The sequence below is a fragment of the Papaver somniferum genome, chromosome 2, assembly GCF_003573695.1.
Source record: "Papaver somniferum cultivar HN1 chromosome 2, ASM357369v1, whole genome shotgun sequence".
Taxonomy (NCBI): Eukaryota; Viridiplantae; Streptophyta; class Magnoliopsida; order Ranunculales; family Papaveraceae; genus Papaver; species Papaver somniferum.
Genome location: NC_039359.1, coordinates 106,612,553 through 106,630,938, shown reverse-complemented (window position 1 = coordinate 106,630,938; position 18,386 = coordinate 106,612,553). Strand labels below are relative to the sequence as shown.

At 36.5% G+C, this 18,386-nt stretch overlaps 2 protein-coding genes across 2 annotated transcripts; one reads left to right on the top strand and one right to left on the bottom strand.

Moving 5' to 3' along the window:
• The first annotated feature begins 5,103 nt into the window (after positions 1-5,103).
• Positions 5,104-8,551, top strand: LOC113348707 (glucose-6-phosphate/phosphate translocator 2, chloroplastic-like). Its single transcript, XM_026592548.1, has 5 exons — positions 5,104-5,971; positions 6,048-6,273; positions 6,539-6,773; positions 7,320-7,533; positions 8,127-8,551. The coding sequence occupies exons 1-5, from the start codon at positions 5,441-5,443 to the stop codon at positions 8,136-8,138; spliced, it is 1,218 nt and encodes a 405-aa protein (XP_026448333.1). The 5' UTR covers positions 5,104-5,440; the 3' UTR covers positions 8,139-8,551.
• A 570-nt stretch (positions 8,552-9,121) lies between these two features.
• LOC113348705 (tryptophan synthase beta chain 1) lies at positions 9,122-12,300 on the bottom strand. Its single transcript, XM_026592547.1, has 5 exons — positions 11,872-12,300; positions 11,136-11,492; positions 9,995-10,437; positions 9,807-9,901; positions 9,122-9,509 (listed from the first exon to the last, which is right to left on the bottom strand). Exons 1-5 carry the CDS (start codon positions 12,196-12,198, stop codon positions 9,334-9,336), a joined length of 1,398 nt encoding a protein of 465 aa, XP_026448332.1. The 5' UTR covers positions 12,199-12,300; the 3' UTR covers positions 9,122-9,333.
• Positions 12,301-18,386: the final 6,086 nt, after the last annotated feature.

The window sequence follows — 18,386 nt, the reverse complement described above, 5'->3', positions numbered from 1 at the left end:
TTCAGTCTTTTGATAAATCAAGGTGAACAGGAACAACTGATAATTTAGACTTATATTCCCGAAGAACAGCCTAGAAATATCAACCACCTCACAATAACTTAACTATATGGTAGTATAACAAGTTATTGTGGAATCACAAAGAATGAGACGAAGAGCTTTGTGATTACTTTTTATATCTTACCTATCAGAGATAAATCTCGAGGAAATCTTAGAGAATATAGTACTCAATACAATAGAACAAGTAAGATCAGAACACACAACTACGGAGAAAATAGTTGGGGCTGGCTTCATTATCCCAATGAAGTCTTTAAGTCGTTAACCTATAATGGTTTTAGGAAAAACCTAGGTCAAAGGAGAATCGAATCTAGTATGCAACTAGTATCATATATGAGGTGTGGGGATTAGGTTTCCCAGTTTCTAGAGTTTTCCCTTATATAGTCTTCAAATCAGGGTTTGATAGCTTTGAAACAAAGCAATCAATATTCATCGTTAGATGAAATCCTGATTTAAGATTCAAGCTAAGTTTGCTTAAAACCAAAGCAATATCTCTCCACCGTTAGATGGTCTTAGCTTGTTACACGAAAATGAAATATACCTTCATTTAGGTATGGGTAATCGTACCTAAACTTGTATATTGAGTTGGCTCAACAATAGTTAACCGAAGTTAGCCATATGAAAACTTTTGTATTAACCACATTTATCTAACACTTGTAGATCAAATATGATGATCAATCACACATGAATGATAATCAAATGAATGTAATTGTGTTACTCATAGAGTTGTTCAATTGTTTATATTCTCATAAAAGTATACAAGACAATTGAAACAAAATCGGATTGATTCAAGAGAATCAATTCATGAACATTTAGCCACGGTTTGCAAAGATTGCATTCCTTAATTTATATATGTATTTGTTCATGGGTATGAAATCATACTTAACCGATTTTAGAACTTAAACCAACTCAGTTTGCAAACGGGTACGCAAACTAAAGTTCCGGTTTTTGGTCTTGTCCGACAGTTCGCAAATGGGTACGCATATTGTCGTCTCGGGCCTAATTCAAGAAGAACTGTTCGCATACTGGTATGCAAATTTGGTTCTCAGACTTTCACAGTTAAAGCCGTTCGCATACTGGTATGCAAACATGGTCTCCGGACCTGAATCATACCAAAACAGTTTGCCTACTGGTAAGCATACTGTGCTATATCTAGACAATGGTTAACAAGTTCTAAACTCCCATTTTAATCATTGAAACATCCTTAGAAGACGAAAATAGCTGTGTCACACAAACTATTAGCTTATAAGTAATTTTCAAGTGATTGAATGATCAATACGAAACATTCCGAGTCTACCTCAAATGACTGTCTCACACAAATCATGTAAAACGTTTCAAGACAATTTTCACATGATCATCTTTTGACTTATTATTTAGTTTCCATCAAATAAATTATTTCCAGCTAAACTCGTCAAGAATAATGATGAACGTAGCTAATGCAAAAAGCTTCCAACACATATTTCGATAAAGATATAAGCGAGTTAAACTCATCTCGAAATATCAAATGTGTATAATGTAAAAGTCCATATAGCTATACGACTTAGTCTCAATAGGAGATAGAATAGAATAGACTTCTGAGTGATAGATAAGTTTTAGTCTCCACTTACCTGTTTTTGATGAAGTTCCTCCAAGCTCTCCTCAGTAGATCTTCGTCTTCAATCGATGAAGGCCGTGAAGTCTAAATCTCAACTACACATTCTATCCTAATACGAGACATAACTATAAGTATACTAGAAATCAAGACTTATATTGTTGATCACCTAAACTTGACAAACAAGCTTGAGATAGCAACGGTTGCGAGTTCGACCGAGCAGTGCTCTAACAATATAGACTTCAAATCCTAGGTTGCTTTAGGTTTAATCTAAGATAGCTTTGGAACCAAGCAGACAATATTCACCGTTAGATGAAAGCTTTGAATCTTATTCACACAAACAAGATATACACTCTGGTTAGGTAAACCATAACCGAACTGTGTATAAAGACTATGTCCAACATGGTTAGACGAAGCTAGCCGATTTGAACTTTGAAAGTCTAACACTCGTTTTCATGTTCACAAAGACATTAATCTTGAATCATAATTATGTGGTCAAATGAGTCTAGTGTTAATTATAGAATTGATCAAATGCAAATCATTTCATATAAATAATTTGATCGCAATTGCATCAAAATCGACATAGTTACTAAATGTACAAGGTACAAATACTTGAGTCATTCGTGAGTCGGCTGAGTCACTGTACGCGGACCAGTTTACAAACTTATAAGCATAACCGAGTTCCGGAGTTGACAAAACCTTTTCAGTTCATGTACCGGTTTGCAAACTTAGGTGCAACTAAAATTTTTGGAGTTGACAGAACTTTTTCAGTTCACGTACCGGTTTGCAAACTTAAGACTTTTGCCGGTTTCGGAGTTCACAGAATTTTTTTCAGTTTGTGTGCCGGTTTGGGTACTAAACTATTTCCAGACATAGAACTGTATTGGCTCGCATACCTTTTTAAATACTTTAACCCGGTTCCCTTACCACAGTTCCAAAATGGTTTGTATACGAATATACATACCTATCCGGATCACGAAACAAACAGATTTTCCCATGGTGTGCATATGAGTATGCTTATCACACAAATATGAAAGTTGATATATATATACTCCGCTACGTGTACAAGTATATGTAATACGGCTTCAAACATATAACCGTTTTCGCAGTTTGTAAGACTGATAACGTTGTCTTGTATTCCGAATATAATAGTTCTATATTTCTCTAAATCAATTCAAAACATTGACACATATCACTATTCCAGACTCTTTTTGAATGATAAACTTGAATCATGATTTGGTTCCGAATAATAAATTGTACTCCACTGAAATTAAATCATTTCTGTAGTATTCTTCAAAATGAGAGTATTTTATCAAAATTACCCAGAAAAGCTCAATCGTAAAGTAAACACATTTGACATCATGCTCTTCCCCATCAGTATATAAATATGATTTGAATTTTCTTTTTGTGAACGTTTGATTTTAGTGTCATGCATTTGTTGGGTTGTTGTTGCGGTGAAGCTGAAGATGACTGAAATTACTCTAAATTGGTATTTCGGATATCTTTTTTATCAAAAAATATCATTCTTAAGAGCATTTCCAACAGTGGGTGCTAAAAATCCTATGTAAAGTTTTTATTTAGATCATTTAGGGTAAATAACAAAGCGACAGTGCTATTCAACTCCCTATTCTCCTCCCTACAATCTAAACCCCACATTAGGGGAATGGTGAACCCCACCTGAACTTGAATGCGAATATCGACATAGATATGAGACATAGATTATAGGGAGGTGAATATGGATAATAGGGATCCAAATAACATTTCCGATAACAAAAATGATTACCTTTCATTATTGGTTTAAAAAAATTTATTTAAAAAATAATAATTTAAAAAATTGTTAAAAAGTTGACACGGAGGTCATTCCGAAAATGTAGATAAGACCCTTATATTTATTTTGGTATCCTTTCTACTTTGTAGGACCTACTAGAGATAAATTTAATTTAAGAGGGAGATCCATGGACACTCTTAGATGGACAAGGTCGAACAAGATTTATGCCATTTTCTCCGGCAAACTCAAACGACAATGAATTTAAGTCTAATATTTTAATGATATGCTCCTATTATAAGTCTTTATATTCCTATCAAAAATGAATGCTATTCGTGATAGCAAACCTGACCATCTGCCGATCTTAATTTCAACCGTTAATTTTGAACGGCTGATATTCAAAGGGGTAGATGGTGGTTTTATACATCTCGAATTGTGCTTATTTTTTGTAGGAATGTAGAGTCTTATAAGAAGAATATACTATCAAAATATTAAACTTAAATTCATTATTGTTTGGGTTTTGCGGAGAAAATGACGCAAATCTTGTCCGACCTTGAGTATTCATGGATCCTGTTAGATAAAATTCATGAAGTTTAAGATCCTATGTGTCATGGAAAAATAAAATTCTCATCCTCTATTGAAAATGCTCTAATATAGGGTTAAATTTTTTTTTTGGGTATCTGTATAGGTAATATGGCTCATGGGAACCATATTGGGACATTTTCATATTTTCCCAATGAGATATGCTCGAGGGGCATTTTGATCGGTGCAAAGGGACACAAATGATGGGGGTTGGGGTCAGGTAACAATGGTTCTGCTGATTAACGATCACGTGGTTACACAAATCACATGATAAGAATAGTTATCCATTTTAAGTTTTTAATTGTTTATCATCGCCAATGCTTTTGTTTAATCGAGACTTTGCCCAGTGATATCTTTTCAGTCGGGATAGTTTCCACTAGTAGTTGCAGTGACCCGCAAGTTTAACCGATGCCTTAACTTTCCAAAAACGGTGGTCGGTTTTCTATTTTATAGGGTCTTCTCTGTGGGTGTGTTATGGTTATGTAGGCGTATTATGTCACTACAAAAAATGAGGATTATTCTTGATGTCTTGATGAATTATGCTAAGGAAAACACTGTACTGATCAACATTCAGATTATTGGCTTTCTAAAGGATTCAAGCACCCTCTAACCAAGTCTTACCTGGATGGAGGGAATATCCCAAGTATATTCACCACTCAGTGTACCAAAACACTAGCTCGAGAATGGTAGGCTCACGGAATGATGCAAATGCACGCATATGCATATGTACAACATGTTGGTCGCAAATTTAGTAAGATTCGCCCGTGAAACAATTTTCCTTGGTGGGATCTGGGATGGGAAAACTGAAACAACCCAGAAGAGTCCCGTTTGGTTGCCTTGACAACGTGAATGGAGTATGGACGACTATGGACCGAACACATTTTAAAAACGAGACTAAATAATGTCCGTTCTTTGCTATCGTTCAAAATTGACGACCACGTGTCCGTAATGTAAAAACATTGGTACACAGTGGTTTCAGCTGCATGGACAACAAGACATACCTGTGGGTTTCGGTTCAATAATGCTAACATAGTTCCGAGGCAGGCAGAAGATGTACGGTATTCCCTAGACTGATTATTATAAAAACCGCGCTTTCTTCTGCACTTTTCAATATCTTTGTTATATTTGTTAGAACTTGAAACTAACACTGTGAGAAAAAATCAGTCTCATTCTTCACGGACAAGAAGAAGAGAGAAGAAAAAACATCTCATTTCAGATCCATTTTTACTTATTTCTATAATCTATCCTTCTAATCCCTTCTTCATTGATAATCTCTCCTTCAAAATCATTGTTTTTCTTGGGGATTCAGAAAAATCAATTCTGAGTTTTCGAGGCATTTCGGAATCCGTCGAAAAAACACAAAATCAGTTGGTGTTTGGTCTTTATATTGAGGTTTCAGATAATTTCATTTAGTTGTTGGTGTTTGATTCCAACGTTTTCTGTTTAAAATGATTTCTTCATTTAAGCAATCTGCAGCTGTTTCTAGTTCTGCTTCTGGTATAATTCGAAAGAATTCAAGTGCTATTTCAAAACCGCGACTTTCATTGTTTCTATCCATGCCGATTAAAAAAGTCTCCAAGTCTAAAACCTCTGCTTTGACATCCCAAAAACCTCTTTATATTTCATCAGAAGGTTTTGTTTCTTTTGAGAATTCTAAACCTAAAAATGCAAATTTTGAGTGCAAAGCTTATGAGGCAGATAGATCACAACCAATTGATGCAAACATTGAACTCCCGGACCAACAAACAAGATCAGCAGCAGCTCAGAAGGCTAAAATTAGTATCTATTTTGCTACATGGTGGGCTTTGAATGTCGTGTTCAATATCTATAACAAGAAAGTTCTTAATGCTTTTCCATACCCATGGCTCACATCTCTTCTATCTCTTGCTGCTGGTTCTTTGATGATGTTGATTTCATGGGCAACTAGAATTGCTGAACCTCCTGAAACTGATTTACAATTCTGGAAAACCCTTTTACCGGTAAGATTTTTTAGGCCTTTTTTGTGTTGAATTTGTTTCATTATTTTAATCTTATGGGTTGTGTTTGTTTGTTTAGGTTGCTGTTGCTCATACAATTGGCCATGTAGCTGCAACAGTGAGTATGTCCAAGGTTGCAGTTTCTTTCACTCACATCATTAAAAGTGGTGAGCCTGCTTTTAGTGTGTTGGTTTCAAGGTTTATAATGGGGGAGACGTTCCCTATGCCGGTTTATCTTTCACTTCTCCCAATTATTGGAGGTTGCGGTCTTGCTGCTCTGACTGAGCTCAACTTTAACATGATTGGTAAGGAAAATGGTTTCTTTTTGCTTCTTTTGGTCCTTTGTTTTTATGCTCTTAGTACTGTATTGCCTTATGTGCAACCTCCTTTGCAGAGTTTAGATTCAAATATTTGTTTTTGGATACTTCCAAAGCATTCACGGGTGTTTCACCCCACTAGGGGTTGGGTAGAAATCTAGGAATTATATGACAATTGGCTTTTTGTTTCTTTTCTTTTCTTGTGGGGATTGTTTTCTGTACTGTGAGTTTTATGGTGTTTGTCTGGATGTAGGATTTATGGGTGCTATGATATCAAACTTGGCGTTTGTATTCCGAAACATATTCTCGAAGAAAGGTATGACAGGGAAATCCGCAGGCAAGTCAGTTGGTGGGATGAACTACTATGCTTGTCTGTCGATGTTGTCACTCCTGATTCTCACACCTTTTGCCATCGCTGTGGAGGGTCCCCAAGTGTGGGCAGCTGGATGGGAAACAGCCATCGCTCAGATCGGTCCCAATTTTGTTTGGTATCCACATGACCTCTCACCCTTTTTACTTTCCATTTTGTGATGCTCCTCTTTCTTGCCGTGTTTGTTTCCCTTCCCATCACCCCATTGTATTTTACTGTGTTATAATTAAAAAAAAAAGAATCAAAATGGGAAAGTAATGCCAGAAACTTGTTTATTAACTGCCAGTAATTGTGTCATTCCATGTATTTGCTGGAGCAAGAAAAACTATGTGTATCCCGATCAGTTGCCCTCCATATGTTCCATCACTATCACGTGCTCAATGTCCTTTGAGGTTAATCAAGAACGTATAGTATAGTCTTCTGCTGACAGCTTCTTTATTGTCCTGTTATACAGAGCTGATACTTGTAGAATGTAAATTGTGGCCCAACCTCTTAAAAAGTCATATTGTGAATTTGGGTTAATCAAGTGGCATCCTCAACTCTCCCTAGCCCACCCTAATGAGCCGTGTAGTAGTTTTTCTCTTTTTGGTCGCAAGGTTTTGATTTTTCTTTATATCTTCTTACTTTGGAAATTTGTATGTCGTCTTGTGGTTCTTAATTATAGGTGGGTAGCAGCACAAAGTATTTTCTACCATTTGTACAATCAGTTTTCGTACATGTCCCTAGATGAGATATCCCCCTTGACGTTTAGCATTGGAAATACCATGAAGAGGATATCTGTCATTGTCTCTTCAATTATCATTTTCCGCACGCCTGTTCAACCCGTAAACGCTCTTGGGGCTGCTATTGCAATTCTTGGAACGTTCCTCTACTCCCAGGTAAAGTCTCATTCCCTCAGTTCAAGCTTATTACGCTAAATATCTTATCTTATATATGCCAAAAGCTCAGATTTTACTTTTCTTTCGTTAAAAAGAACAAACAAGCAGATTCATAACAGCCCTTCTGTCTTTTGGAGGACATGACTTGCCTTGGGTCCATGGGGTCACTAATACCATCTGAAACTATTTAGTATAACAAAGTAAATTTCCTTGTATATAATAATATTTGTCTGGCGATTATATTTTGATTAACCATTAAGCCCGCCCACATCACCTTAAATCCATGGATGCTAAACAATAAACCAGTTCGGAAATGAGCTACAGAAAATTCATTTTCTTGAGTTAGGAACCTGTCCTTTACTGATACTTTTAAGTTTTAAGCCTCCAGAAACTTATTTGACATAAGACTCTTATGTTACCGACACAATCATTCAATTTGGGCTTCCATCTGAGCCAAAATAGTTCTTCACCGTTCCTGGATGATAGCATTATCAAATGATATCTAGCAAAAATTTCCTTCAGTGAAATGTGTTTGTTACAGTCAATTAACAATGATGCTGATTATATTTCTTTCCCTTGTAACTTTTGTGCAGGCGAAACAGTAAAGAGACTTAGTTAGAGGAATATACAGTTGAAATATAGCAGTTTGAAGTTTATGAAATCATAGCGCAATGGCAAGGAGACCGAGCTTACAAGCACAACCTTTTAGAAAATGTTTCGCGGCCTGAGAAGGGCATCCAATTTTGGTCAGTTGAAGCAATAGACAGCAGTAGTTTTGTTGTAGATAATAATGCCGTTGGAGAACAATATTAGCAACTATCAGTTTCCTAGTTCCCACTTAGATAGAAATAGCTTCATCCCTTCACCTTATTAGGTTAGGTTTGTCACAAGGAAGTCTTCTTTTGAAACTGAAAATAAAGATGGTCGCAGACTCTTTTTTTACTTTTGAGCCAAACCATTTTTGGTTTGAATAATAATACAAGGGAATCTTATGATTTCACATTCTCTTTAATCTTAATCGATTGTCTTATATTTTTCTTATGGTAGTATGGTTGTTTGTTAGTATATTTAGTTTTAAAGGCTCTATAATGAGATGATGCTGAGATATGTCACAAGATGACCTTTCAACTGACTAAGGTGATCTGTCAGTTGTCAAGTTGGAGTTTGGTGCTATAAGTAACGAATCGAGTTATGCTTGGAAAAAGAAAAAAAAAATCGCATGCTTCTTTGGCCTTTGGACCACTTTTAGGGTTGACATTGGAGAAAAAAAAAGACACAAGTATAGTGAATGCAATTTTCTACTCCCAACTTGTCTATAACAGTTCCTTCATCCGGTAGTGGATTTGTGCAGTTGTTAGATTCCAATGCCTTTGACCATTTGGTCTTTTAGATTGAACAATCCCGACGGAGCTGAAAGCCTAAGAATGAATTCAGAAGTATTGGGGCTAACAGCAACAGTTCCTCAAACCAAATTGATTCCACCCAGAAGTTCCCCACGAAATCATATGAAATTCATTACCAGAAATCATACAAATCAGGCTTGTGAAGTAAAAAGTCGAGGCAAGCAACCAGGAAGACGTGCACTTCGTTTTTTTGCAAGTGATCTGAAATTCATGACCACGTGAGCCATATCTATATCTGAAATGGCCGTCGATAGGATTATATTGATCACTAAGATCTGTCTGACACTTATATGCGTGAAAAATGATGGTAAAAAAGCAACCAGAACTTCCATTACATGAGAAAAGCAAATTCTTGTACAAGCCTTTCTGCTTTATTACTCATAAAGTTATGGACCCTTCAAAGCTTCAAATGCTTAATGGCTGTATGGACATCTTTATCACCTCTCCCACTGAAGTTGACAACCACTTTAGTTCCATCTGGAAGAGTTGGGCAAAGCTTTTCCAAATAAGCAAGGGCATGGGATGTCTCTAAAGCTGGGATAATGCCTTCAAGTCGGGATACTCTCTTGAACGCTGCAATATCACAAAAACAACTAACCATTAGTTCAAATATCGTAAGAAGGCAGCATGGAGGTAAACATCAGAGGACTCTTGAAAGCATCTAGTTCAAGGAGAACTCTGGTGTTTCTAACTTCAAACATTTTGTTTTTAGGTTGTATAGCTCAGTTTGGAAAAGGATGAATAGTTCACATGTAAAATAACAACTACATCTAGGGAGACTTAGGGTATGCCTTTTTAAACATATCAACACCAACTTCACAACCAAGAAGCATATGCCACACTGAGAAACCACACACATATCCGCCGTACCTTCCAGTGCCTCTTCGTCAGTGATGCTATAGTATTCAGCCCGGCCTAGATCTTTCAGAAAGCTGTGCTCCGGTCCCACACCAGGATAATCCAAGCTAATTCAATACAAGAGAAAACAAGATGCTTATTTAGAACTTATAAAGAGAAGATTTAACAAACACAATTAGAAATGTATGTTATATTCTTACCCGGCACTAATTGAATGAGGCTCAATTATTTGACCGTCATCATCCTGCAGTAAGTAACTCATAGCTCCATGCAGAACCCCTACTTCACCTTTTGTTAAAGTTGCGGCATGCTTACCACTATCTAAGCCAAAACCAGCAGCTTCTACACCAATCAACCTAACTTCTTTGTCATCAACAAACTCATGGAAGAGTCCCATTGCATTAGAACCTCCACCCACACAAGCAACTAAAACATCTGGTATTCCACCCCATTTCTCCATTGCCTGCTTCCTTGTTTCTTTACCTATCACAGCATGGAACTCTCTCACCATCATAGGATATGGATGTGGTCCAGCAACAGATCCCAAAATATAATGGGTGGACTCCACATTAGTCACCCAGTCTCTGATAGCCTCTGAAGTAGCATCTTTCAGAGTTGCTGTTCCAGAGTGGACTGGTCTGACCTGGAAGACAAAAACACCAAAAAAGAAAGAAAAATATTTTTAGAATGAAATCTGGGCAAAAACGAACCAAGGGTAAGACGCGATGAAAGACCAAGCAAGTTTTGACAAAAAAAAAAGTTGTCCAGGATGTCACTACTTCGATGTACATATACTTAAATGCTTTACCAAAAAAGTGCCAAATCATCCCAAAAGAAGTAGAGAAGTAACAATCGACAGAGCAGAAAGGTAAGATCCTGCTCGCTCTACAGTTTCAGCCAACATCAGCTAGTTGCTTTCTAATACCTAACATTGTATTGGATGTGCTCACATTGCTCTTCTAGTTCATAAAACCTGAAGCATAAAACGTAGACTACATGGCCACACATATAGACAAGTGCTCGGCTAATTTGGCAACACAGAAAAGATTAGTCAGGCTCTTCACATCACACAATGGTTTATGCTTTAATAATTGCTGGCCATAGCTAAAGTTCATCCTCTAGGCAACGAGTTTAATAGGCAAATGAGATGGATGACAAACAATAAAAATGTTCATAAGTATTATGTAGTATTTTCGAAGTCATTATTAACCCTAGCATGAACATCCATTACAAGATAAATGTAAGACAAACGACTATAATCCCATCAATTATATCTCTAACATAACTAAGCAAACAGTATCCACTTATCAATTTGAGAGGCAAGAAAGCACAGCGACAAACCTCAGCTCCAAGAAGCCTCATCCTGAACACATTAAGGGCTTGTCTCTCCATATCCATAGCACCCATATATATAATGCACTCAAGACCAAACCTAGCACATACAGTTGCAGTAGCAACCCCATGTTGACCAGCTCCAGTCTCAGCTATAATCCGTTTTTTCCCCAATCGTTTTGCAAGTAAAGCTTGGGCAACAGCATTGTTGATTTTGTGAGCACCAGTATGGTTAAGATCTTCCCTTTTAAGATATATATGAGGTCCTTCACCATTAGCAGATTTATAATGTTCCGTTAACCTCTCTGCAAAGTAAAGAGGTGTCTCCCTACCAACATAATCCTTCAAAATCCCACTCAATTCTTCCTATAATCAAACAAACATACATCTAAAATCAGCACAAAACAAAGAAATGATAACTGTGAAAGCAATTAGAATAAAAATACTACATAGTCCACACAATGCATATTCCGCAGAACCCATTTAGAAGAGATTCTTTTACAATGAATTTATCAAACTAAACAGTAAAACAAAAAAAACTGGCGCCAATTCGGTGCTAGAAAATTCCACAGAAAATCCTAATCAAATCAATGAACAATACAATTCAAAATATATATTTTGTGAGAAAGTATGGATCTATGATTCTATATGAATCTCATAAGTCTTCCTATTCTAATTCTCTAATTTCTAATTTTCAGTTTATGGCTAAAAAAAATAAAATTTAGAAAATCTGATAAACCCTAACCTGAAAATCTTGGTCTGCCGCCAATGACCGAAACGCAGATTCAAGCTCCGTAAGTGCATACATTAGTGTTTCAGGAACATATTTTCCCCCAAATTTCCCAAACCTACCAAAAGAATCAGGTCTCTGCGAAACAGTCGACATTTTCGATTTCTCTTCAGTTACTGCACAAGAAATTGAAGAACTCTTAATGGAAGAAGAAGAAGGTAAAGGAAATTTCTGGAAATGAACTCGTAAAGGATTAAAGGAAGAAGAAGAAGAAAGGTATGGTTTTTGAAGGAGATTAGAATTAGGGTTTTTGCAAGTAACAGTGGAGGATGAGAAAGCCATTTACAGGTTATAATTTCCGAAGAGATTTCCTTTGAGATGGAGAGTGAGAGACAGGGTTGCTCTGGTATTAGTAATTCTGGTGGTGGGAATAGAAAAGGAAAAATTGATATGTAATTGATTTTGATCTAGTTAATGAGGAAATCTTTTAGAAGTGACGTGGAGTTTTAACTACTACAGATATTTATACACGTGTCACCACTGACAATCTTTGTTGCTACCAAATGGTAATAAATGATTAAAATATATACAACCACCCACATACTTCAAAGGTTTCGGTATCAGAAGAGCTCTGGTTCGTCATCCTGACATAAGCATTCAATTTCTTTTCATGTTCTTTCGATTTCTTTTAATGTCCTCTGAAACTTGCCTCCTGAAAATCCATCTTACTAGCATTCACTAATTAGTCCTTTATTTTCTGTTATCATTATTAGTAATTTTATCATCTACAAAACTTATTTCCTATTCAGTACTACCTTTGATCGAAAGTCCTTATTAAATAAGAACTATTTCAACAAAAGCAAGTCCAAGAAAAAGTTCAACAATATCCAAATTATAAGCAAGAAAAAAATTCAACAGTATCCAAATTATAAGCAAACAGTTCATATATTTCTACTTAAAAAGCTTCCAAGCTAGCATTCATCATAACAACCCAATTATGTTCTCAAACTGCTGCATTTCTAGTAATTCTAAACAGAATAACATTTGTCCTGAGCCAAACAACCCGAGTACTTCTTTCCATGCTCTAAACCACCACAAACATCACCTCCAATACCAAAAAACTAAAACTGAATCAAACACTACTACCATTCAAAACAACTTCTTGAACACCATTAACTGTACACATCAACATCACCACCAAACTAAGGGTAAAGCCGGCCGAAAGATTGAAAAAAATATCAGAATACTTAACATCTTCAACAAAATCCAGAGGAATAGGAGCAAGAGAAAGCATCGAAAAAGTTGTTTTGTTAAAAACATGTTGATTGTTTTCAAGCTTTATTCAAAACCTGAAAATCTAGCTATTTTCGACACTTGCGAAGAGAGTACTAAAAGTCTTTTCCCTCTTCATATCTTTTACTGTCATCGCTGTAAGATGTCGCATGTGAAGTATTACCCGAAGATGCATAATTCTCACTGTCAGCATCTTATCCAGTTCCTTCCTCATCAGTCTCGTCCTCTAGCATCTCCTCATCTTCATCTTCCTTCTCACCCTCCTGCATGGTCCTTGCGAAAATCTTTGGATTTGCAAGCTCAAAATCAAACTGGCTCCTCAATTTCCGTTCATGGTACCTCTCCATCCTCCTCTTCTCCTCTGCAACATCTGAATCAAGTTCACTGGTATCAACCTCTTCTAAGTCATACTCAAAATCTTCATCTGACGCATTGGATTCACTATCAGTCGCACTCCTATATCTTTTGCATTTGGAATGCTTCTCAGCCTATTCTTCATCCTTTCTGTTTCTTCTTGCAAAGTATTTTGGCTTCCATGCAGCATACAGATTATCAAGCCTTTCTTCTTCTTTTTGACGAATTCTCTCTTGCTCTTCTCTCTGATGGATCAATTCTTGTGCACGACGGTCAATTTCTGCCTGAATGTCATCCCTCAACTTCTGAAGTTCATCAGTGTTCAAGGAAAGAGCGAGAATCTTGGCTTGTTCTGATGAGGACGGTGGCACAATCAGAAGTCTTTCCTCATCGGCGCCTGGAAGATTCTGATCATTTTGATCGGCCATTATCTAAACCTACTTTCTCTCCTTTAATTTTTTCCCTTTCTGATAAAAAACTCAGAGAAAATTACTTTGGATATGATAATCTCTTGGCTAAACATCCCTTTAAAGACCCCATTGTGCCTATTAATTCCCATTTATGGCGTTTGGTTAAGCTTCATGTTGTTTTGTTTCCTACGCCCATTCAAAACCATTCGTATTATTTTCACCCTCATGATCATAATTACCCTATAAAAACCTATTTTCAACACCTAAAAATCATTATAACCATTACTCCTTTTAGAACTGCTATTAAGGGAGGTACGAGTAGGTCATCTAACTTTGATAATAAATTTTGGGGTCTAATTAAAATCTTGTATTCTATGCAGATTGGAAGAATGCAGCACCTGTTGAGAGGCACCATTGAGGCTTGGGGTATGTCTGCCAATTGGTTATTTCCAATACCAAGCTAGCCATCAAACCTTACCCTAGTGCCAAGAGTCCCACTATCAATCGGAACCATAAACTACCACATATCACTCCCCATCATTCTAACCCTTTCAAACCCCACTACACACTTCTTCATGTTAATACCATTATTATTCTTTGAAGTTTCTATTTTCATTCCTATGTCTATCTAAATAAAGACAAACCCATTTATGATTTATCTACCCTCAATCTCATCATGCTTACTCTCCACTTTTACGTACAACAGAAAAGGTTACGATGGATCATTGGATTTGGCTTTGTTTCTTTATCATCCATCTCACCTGAATTCTAAGCCTCCATCTCTGTCGCTACATAAAAAACATGGGAAGGATATGGACAATTCGAATGTTAAGTTATACCTCTAAAAAAGCAACCGCAGCACAACAACAAATACCTTACACCAATTTCCACCTGAATACTTGTCAAACCTTATTCAACAAACTTTTCTTTCCTTTTTTGAGGTTCAAAACCAAATTATAAAAATATATTGTCAGCTCTTCTTATTTGTAGTCTGCAATCACTACCAGGACAGTACCAAGAACAAATTCCTTTCTATATACCTCAATATTATATTCTTTACCTGTGATTCTCAACCCAATCTATTCCTCTTCATACATATCCAGTCTATATATCAAATGGATCTCCCTACTTTACCAAAATCCTTTCAGACGATTAGTCAAGAAGTTCAAAACCTTCATTCTCTAATGGTTGAGAAACTAACCTTACCTTCTATACACTTTCTGAACCAGTTTTCATAGATAAATCTGTCATCTTAGTAGAGTCTGATAATAACTGGAAGTGGTGTATGGTAGGCTATTTATGCTGTGAAACCCTTGTTCCTACTTCTTCTATTCACTATTACATTTGTAATCAATGGCCTCTTGCTCAATCTCCCACTGTTACAACCTTTAGTGGATTACGCAACAAAGTTCTTATTCGGTTCTTAGCTAAAGATGATCTTAACATAACTAATTCACAGAGGCCTTGGTTTGTCTGTGGTTATCTAATGGTGCTAAAAGTTGGTCCAACAGAATGTTGGCCAGCTAATTATCAACTCTCATTCACAAAGGAACTGATGTTGTTCATTCTATGCAACATTCCAAAAGAATGTACCGAGTTAGAGGATCTTCATAAACTTACTTTCAAGATGGGAGAACTTGTTGAAGCTAAAGATCCTTATGGAAATCATCCTCTTAAGAAAAATGTAAAGGTCTGTGTCAGAATTCCGATTCAGAAAGCATTACCAGTGGGCATCCCTTTGTTCACTAATGGAAGAACTCAACCATTTCTTATAGAATGCAGATATATCAAAGTTCCAAGATATTTATGTTCTTCATGTCGTGTTCTTGATCATAAAGATGTGAACTGTCCTTCTTGAAAGTTGAAACATAAAGCTATTAAGGAACCCTCCTCCTCTAATGCCAAATATACTCTCCTTGCAGTCTCAAGACTCATGATGCCAACTCCACCAGTTAGCAGTCAAACTGGTCATACTTCAAATGCAGTTATTGATACCATTATGCAAAAAAAAAAGATTGTGCCAGATACTCAAATCGAGTCTACCATTGCTCTTATATGCAACAAAGGAAAATCTAAAGAAATTGTCCAGAATATCGAGAATACTGATAAAAAAGGTTTATCAAATATGTTTCAGATGGGACCCTTTGTTAACAGATCAATAGCTTTGAAGATCTTAGATGTTGGTCCGATTCAAAAAAACTCGACTCAGCAGAACAATGGGTTACTTGTTATTTTCAAACAAGTCACAACTCAGAATGTTACTGTTGAAGCATCTATCCCTAGCCCTGAATCAATTATAAATGGTCTGATTCGAACTTCTAATCCTTCATGAAGGTTCAAAACTGTTGCTATACCGACTCAAACACCAATTGTTACTAGATTTACCCTCATTGTCGCAGAGCATGATGCTCTATCAAAGCTCAAAAGGAAGATTAATCCTAGAGATGATTTGAGAAAACGTACACGAGCTAATTCTTCTACTTTAGCTAGCATTGTTGTTATCCCAGAAGATTAAGAGACTATTGAACCTGATTATGCTCAACTTTTCCCCTATCACTAAATTGGAGGATTTACCTGCTATAAATATTTCCAATTATTCTCTCAACACCCAACCTTTGATTGATTCCCATAGAAACTACAATGTACCTGCTGATACTTCACCAAGCAATACCGGTGTTCGCAGTAATTCTCTTCACAATGCTGCTACTTCTAATCTCAATTCGTCCCAAGATACTTCTTAAAGTGGTGATACTACCAGTGATCCTCTTGGTGGTGGGTCGGATTCCACCACTCAGGTAAACTCAATTCCTTTACCCGCTTTAATTGATCCTATTAATTATGCTACTCCTATAAATCAATTTCTTGTCAATAATGTCAACTTGCTAGCTTGGAACATTAGAGGTTTGGGTAAAAAAACTGCCAATAAGGAACTTAGTTTGCCATGTAGAAATGTCAATCCTGATATCATTTTTCTATCAGAAACCAAAATGAACAAAGATATGGAAGCTATAAAGTTAAAAAATCATGGGCTTTCCTTGCACATTTAATGTTTCTAGTATTGGTAGAAGTGGTGGTCTAGTCTTAGTATGGAAGAAGGAAATTCAACTCAACATTATATCATCCAGCATGAGGGGCATCTATGTCACATCTACTGACATTATTCATTCTAAAACTTGTCACATCCATTTTATGGTGAACCTAACAGTAGCTTGACATATGCTTTTTGGGAACAACAATGCCAATAGTCTAATGCTCCCTTAGATGAACCAGTTTTCTTCATAGGTTTTTAATGCTCTTTTAGGAACTGAAGATAAAAATGGTGGGCTAGAGGTTGATGATTTTGATTTCTCAAATCTTAGAAACTTTTGTTTTGTCTTTAACTTGCATGATCCTGGTTTCTCAAGTCCTAGATTTACTTGGTCCAATATGCAGCAGGGTCCTGATCTAATATTAGATAGATGTTTCATAAACCAATATGCTGAGGATTTATACCCTAAACTTTGTGTTAACAATCTACCCAGAGACTCTTTTGATTACTACCCTATGCATATTGGCTTCAACTATGAGGATGTTAGTATGCCTAGGCCTTTCCACTTTAGGGCTATGTGGATTGGAGATCCTATCTATAGATATATCATTGCCAACTCTTGGTCTGTTTATGTGGTAGGTTCTCCTGCCTATAAACTGAAAGCTAAGCTTTTAAACACAAAAAAAAGGTCTTAGGGACTGGAATAAATCTTCTTTTGGTAATATTCAAACTAATATATCTACCATTAGGAAAGATTTGGCAAAGGCCCAGATTTCTAATCCAACTGATACTAGTACTTCCTCTAGACTCAAGGCTATACTGGAGTATCTCTACAACTTAGAGGAACTATATTGGAAGGACAGGTATAGGGAGGTTTGGCTCATGGAAGGTGACAAAAATTCAGGCTATTTTCATAGAGTTACCCTCTTTAGGAGGAAAAGAAATGCTATTAGTTGGATAAAGGAGTCCTCAAATACTATTCCAACTGATAGAGATAGTATATGAACTTCCTTTATAAATTATTTCAAAAACTTGTATTCCTCTCATCCTCAACAATTTCAAGATGAAATCCTTTTTGATCTCCCCATTTAAGTTTTCTGCTGAGGATAATTCTCTTCTAAATTTGCCTCTTACTTCTGAGGAAATCAAGAATGTTGTTTTTCAAATGGGTGGGGGTGGGGGGGGGGGAAGGCTCCAGGCCCTGATGGTTTTACAGGTCCGTTCTATCAAAAACAACTAGGATATAGTAGGTGAGGCTGTCATTGACTTGACTCAAATCTGCTTCAGAACAGGGCATATTACTAAAGTTTTTAATCATACTAATATTGCTCTTATTCCTAAAGTTCTTCTTGCTGAGCTTGTATCCCAGTATAGACCAATAGTGCTTTGCAATTTCATTTACAAGATTCTTTCGAAAACTCTTGATAAGAGACTTAAACCTTTGA